Source organism: Ranitomeya variabilis, chromosome 3, assembly GCF_051348905.1.
Source record: "Ranitomeya variabilis isolate aRanVar5 chromosome 3, aRanVar5.hap1, whole genome shotgun sequence".
NCBI lineage: Eukaryota > Metazoa > Chordata > Amphibia > Anura > Dendrobatidae > Ranitomeya > Ranitomeya variabilis.
Genome location: NC_135234.1, coordinates 769,988,168 through 769,994,167, shown reverse-complemented (window position 1 = coordinate 769,994,167; position 6,000 = coordinate 769,988,168). Strand labels below are relative to the sequence as shown.

The following is a 6,000-nucleotide window of genomic DNA, read 5'->3' as shown; positions in this document are numbered from 1 at the left end:
TTTCCAGAGGGACTGGCCAATTTGTCCCATGCTTGAATAATAGCCGAAATAATTGGATGATTAGATTTACATTTGTTTAGGTTGAAGATATGTTTGAGAAGAAGGTTTTCCAAAGAATTAGAATTATAGAGAGATGCTTCCATCTCAAGCCATACTGGGTTCTCGCTTTTATTTAACCAAACCTGACTTTGCTTAATTAGATTTGCATTATGATATGTCAATAGATTTGGAAGACTCAACCCCCCATTACTTTTACTTTTATAAAGAATGTCCCTGGATATCCTAGCTTTTTTTCTATTCCAGATGAAGTATTTTTTTTGACAATTTTTAAAGAAATCAGGAGGGAATCTCAGTGGCAAAGCTCTAAAACTACAATATTTGTGGGAGGATAATTGATGTGATCGCTAAAACTCTGCCCATCCATGAGAGGCCAGTTTTGCCCCATGATTGGAGGTCTTTTGTTATTGTAGATAGGATATATTCCCCGTTAATATTGGCTATTGTGTGCATTTTTTTTTGTAAATAAGATACCCAGATACGAGATCTGGGCCTCTTCCCAAACAAAATCCACCATTTCTTTTAGTAAATCAACATTTTCCTCGGGTAGATTAAATTGGAGAATCTTTGATTTAGAGTTGTTTACTTTAAATAGAGAAATCAGAGAAAATTCGTCCAATATTTCTAGGAGATTTTTAATAGATTTGAGGGGATCTGTGAGAGTTAATATCATATCGTCTGCAAATAGACTTACTTTATATTGTTTATGTCCTATGTCAATTCCTAAAATATTCTTGTTCATACGGATCATTTCCGCTAGTGGCTCGATTGCCAGGGCGAAAAGAAGGGGAGAGAGTGGGCAGCCCTGTCTTGTCCCGTTGCTTATTGGAAATGCCTTTGACAAATTGTTATTAACATATATTTTTGCGCTTGGGGTCGAGTAAAGGGCAAACACCGATGCCAGACACTTCTCATTGAAGCCAAAACTTTCCATAACCATGATCAGGTACTGCCAGTTGATCCGGTCAAATGCCTTTTCGGCGTCAAGCACCAGAAAGACAGGAGTGTTATTAGAATTAATTTTGCTCAAAATGTTTAAGAGTCTTCTGGTGGCATCAGAGGTTTGTCTCCCCTCGATGAATCCCGTCTGATCCGTGTTTATTATTTTCGGTATAATTTTTTTAATCTGGTGGCCAAAATTTTTGAATATACCTTAAGAACTGTATTTATAAGCGATATTGGTCTGTAATTTTTTATTTTGTCCAGATCACTTTGGGGTTTTGGGATCATGACTAAAATAGCTTCGAGCATTTCTTTACGAAAAATCCGGAGTCTGAAGCCAGATTAATATTTTTTGTCATATTGGGAGCAAAAGTCTCTGAGAAGGCTTTGTAGTATTCATTTACTAGCCCTTCGGGCCCTGGTGATTTTTGTGATTTAAGGGTTTTTATTGTTTCTACAACATCGGATATTGTAATGGTAGTAGTAAGGTTGGTTAGTTCCTAGGATTCTACTTTGGGAAGCTGCAATTTGTTGAGAAAGGACATTATTTTGGGGGATCCGGTTTAGGTATTAAGGGATCATCTTAAATTATATAGTTTATAGTAGAATTTGGCAAATTCCTCAGCTATGTCTGATGGATGGTATTTCGTTTCTCCCAAATTATTTTTTATTTTATTTATTCTATTACGGATCCTATCTTTTTTGAGTTTGGCTAACATGAATTTTGTTGGTTTATTAGTTTCAGAGTAATTTTTAAATTTGGATGCTTAGATGATTTTTTCGAAATCTTCCGTAATGGCTTTGTTTAGTATATGTCTTAGGCTTAAAATTTCTAGATACATTTTTTGAGATTCGATGTTTGAATTGTTAATGCTATTTTCTTTTGCGTGAATTTGTTCTTGGATATTCTTTATTTTTTCCCTTTTATTTGCATTGTGCCTGGCTGAAATTTGGATTAATTTCCCTCTTTTGACTGCTTTATGGGCGTTCCAGACCACAAACGGATCGGTTTCCCCATTGTCATTCTCTTTAAAATAATGTTGCCGTGAGGTACCGATTTCCTCTTTGTAGTCCGGAATGTTCAACAAATAGCTGTTACATTTCCACAATGCCAAATTTTTAAAGGAGGGTCCAATCACCACTTCAGTAACAACGGGGGAATGGTCAGAAATTGATTTGTCCAGAATGGTAGATTTTTTTATTTTTGTTATGGTAAATATGTCTGTAAGGAACAGGTCAATCCTGGATGAAGATTTGTGCACCGAGGAAAAATATGTGAACTCTCTAGAGGAGGAGTTAAGACATCTGAAGATGTCGTATAACGCGTTGCTAGTGATCCAGGTGTCAAGGCCATTTGAAGAGTGACGTGTAACGGACGTAGAGTCCAGTTTCGCGTTTGGGACCATGTTAAAGTCACCTAGAATATACAGTATAGATCTTCTTTTTTGTATTCTTGGATCTCCCTAATAACCCTATTAAGAAAATGTAGTTGTTTTGTGTTTGGGGCGTATATGTTTGCAATTGTGCATACTGTTGTATTAATTTGGCAGATTAAGATGTGATATCTACCTTTCGGGTCCTTAATTTCTTCTATGAGTTGAAAAGGAACTGTATTTTTGACAAGTGTAATCACGCCTGCTTTCCTCTTTGTCAGAGACGAGAAGCTGTGGGAAATTTTGTTTGAGAATGTGGGATGATTACCTTCGCAAATTTTTTTCTCCTACAGGCATACAACATCTGCTTGTAACTGTTTGATCTCCTTCCATAAAGTATACCTTTTCCATGGACTATTGAGTCCCCTAACATTGTAGGACAGGAACTTCAACTGCATGTTTGGAGCTGTTGACGCTACTGTAAAGACACTATAAACAAATTCAAAAGATTAAATACAGCAAAATTGAACAAGAATAGCAGAATGTGTTGTTTAATTACACATAAAAAAAGTTCAATCTTCAGGTCTTCTTCCCAGATGGGACTGTTGACCTAGTGGGGGAAAAGTTTGTGTATAATATACTCCCTATTAACCCCATTGTTTTTGAGACCAATTGTTGACTGAAATCTTCTTTAAAGAGAAAAAAAGAGAGTGATTAGACAACCTTATATAATCACGCACAAAACCAATGAATAAATCAGGTATGGGATCTGAAAAGATTCAATCCTTCTTCCACAGAGTTGATGATCATAAATTTGTTTTTATGGTGAAACATTAGCTTTGTGGGGAAACCCCACCTCTATTGAATATGATTCTCCCTAAGAATGTCTGTCAAAGGCTTGAATGACCTGTGTGTGTCTAAAGTGTGCTTAGATTGATCAGTGAACACCTTCAGACGACTGTAGGGTACTGGCAGAGATCCCTTATCTTTAATGTAGTTTTGTATTTTCTCCTTAGTACCATACAAATGTAAATGGAGGATAGTATCTCTGGGTTTTTCTGCTGGAATGCTTTTTGGTTTCGGCAACCTGAATTCTATCAATACAGAGTTGAAGGGTGAGATTTGGTAGAGTTTTTTTGAAGATAGTTTTAACACAGTCAGGTAAATCAGACTGTTTCACCTCCTCAGGGATTCCTCTTATTTTTAAGTTATTTCTTTGGTGTCTGTCCTCGATATCTGCCATCTTGAATCGTAGATCGTTTATTTCCTTTTTCAGTGTATTATTTTGGTTGGTGAGTGTTAGGAGTCGAGTTCGCCGCTGCACAGGGGGAATCTCGAACCATGTCTGCTGTGGTCTCCCATTCTTCTCCAGCCGCAGTGGAGTCTGCTCAGCGGAGACGTCAGTCCCAGCGTCTAGCTCAGGCTGATACTGGACGACTAGACACCTCGACACAGCCGGAGGACTAAATACCCCTATAGATGGAAATAGGAATACTAACTTGCCTCAGAGTAGAACCCCAAAGGAAAGGCAGCCCCCCACAAATATTGACTGTGAATAGGAGAGAAAAGACACACACACAGGTAGAAAAAGAGATTCCAGCAAAAGAGGCCACTCTAGCTAGACAGGAAAAGATAGGACAGAACACTAAGTGGTCAGTATTAAAATACTTCAAAAAATACCCACAGCAGATAATACAAAAAGATTCCACAATCTATCTAAAGACGTGAAATGTACATCTGCTTCTCCTGAGAATCCAACAAGACTGAGAAAGCACTGACACAATCTAAGCTGGACAAAAAAAACAATGAAGAATACTGAATCATTAAGCACACAGCATGTGTGCCACAAAGGAACCAGACACTTATCTTTGCAGACTTGTCAGCAAGGCAGAAGGAACCAGGCAGGACCAGACCTCCTAATACAATGGACAACTGTCAAGGACTAATGAATCCTGCACACCTAAATATCCCAGTCAGGACTGCAATCAGCAGAAACACCTGACCAGTCCTGCAAGCCAGGGACAACTGCATTACCACTTACAACCACCGGAGGGAGCCCAAAAGCAGAATTCACAACAGAGAACAACAAGGAGCGGCAGACACCGTTACTAGGCCCCAACCAAAGTAGTAGGGCAACTGCAGTCTTATATAAACAACTACTTAATGAGAGCTTGAAGGTTGAAGCTCAGACAAGGAAACCTGGAGAACACCAAGGAGGAGGAGAACACCAAGGAGCGGCAGACACCGTTACTAGGCCCCAACCCAAGTAGTAGGGCAACTGCAGTGTTACATTTAAAAATACTTAATGAGAGCCTGAAGGTTGAAGCTCAGACAAGGAAACCTGGAGGAGAACACCAAGGAGGAGGAGAACACCAAGGAGCGGCAGACACCGTTACTAGGCCCCAACCCAAGTAGTAGGGCAACAAAAATGTTACAGTTAAAAATACTTAATGAGAGCCAGAAGGTTGAAGCTCGGACAAGGAAATCTGGAGGAGAACACCAAGGAGGAGGGGAACACCAAGGAGCGGCAGACACCGTTACTAGGCCCCAACCCAAGTAGTAGGGCAACTGCAGTGTTACATTTAAAAATACTTTATGAGAGCCTGAAGGTTGAAGCTCAGACAAGGAAACCTGGAGAACACCAAGGAGGAGGAGAACACCAAGGAGCGGCAGACACCGTTACTAGGCCCCAACCCAAGTAGTAGGGCAACTGCAGTGTTACATTTAAAAATACTTAATGAGAGCCTTCAAGGTTGAAGCTCAGCTTTTTCAGTGGAGGACAGCGTGATTTAGTGGCGCAGACAGACAAAGGTAGTATGTGTTAACTAAAAAAGTTGGCTCTATGCAGTATTAAATTGGTTACAGGGGTACACAGGCAGCATTGGTGTGGTCAGTGGAGGACAATTGGAAGGAGGGACCGCAGACAGACTTCCTAGGCCTAAAATAATAAAATAGGCTCTATGCAGCTTAAATTGGTAACAGGGGTACACAGGCAGCATTGGTGTGGTCAGTGGAGGACAATTGGAAGGAGAGACCGCAGACAGACTTCCTAGGCCCAAAATATTAAAATAAGCTCTATGCAGCTTAAATTTGGCTACAGGGGTACACAGGCAGCATTGGTGTGGTCAGCGGAGGACAATTGGAATTAGTGTCTGACACAGTAAGTACTCCGAGTCCCAAAACCTAAATTGATGTTAATGTATCTCAAACAAAAACAAACAAAAAAAAAGGGTGGCATACTTAGGTACAGGGGTGTGCTCCTATGCTGACTTTCAGACAATGTAATTTGGCGCAAAGTATTTACTGATGTAAATGTAGGACAGGGCCCCTCACTATTTTAACTAGCATCATACATGTCAACAAATTGTTATTGTCTGTGCCAGGCATGGAAGGATTTCAGCGCATAGACTAAACAGTGGTGGAGCAGCGACAGATAATTTTGCAAGTGGTAGAGCACTGTTTGACCTTGTGGGGGGACACTCTCTCCTGGTCGGCGGTACAAGCCCAGGGCTCCTCATGTTACAACGGTGTGTCTGATGTTGGGTGCGCACCACCACCGCCAGAGACACTTCATTGTACTATGAGGGACCCAGTGCCGTCGACCAAAAGTGGGCACACCCACCTCTTC

General features: G+C 40.4%; 1 protein-coding gene across 1 annotated transcript in view; it reads left to right on the top strand.

Moving 5' to 3' along the window:
- The first annotated feature begins 2,217 nt into the window (after positions 1-2,217).
- Positions 2,218-6,000, top strand: part of LOC143817828 (ubiquitin carboxyl-terminal hydrolase 35-like) — a 30,490-nt gene continuing 26,707 nt past the window's right edge. The window contains exons 1-2 of the mRNA XM_077299293.1: positions 2,218-2,360; positions 2,654-2,687. Of these exons, the coding sequence (XP_077155408.1) occupies positions 2,218-2,360; positions 2,654-2,687 (177 nt within the window). The remainder of the gene's footprint in view (positions 2,361-2,653; positions 2,688-6,000) is intronic.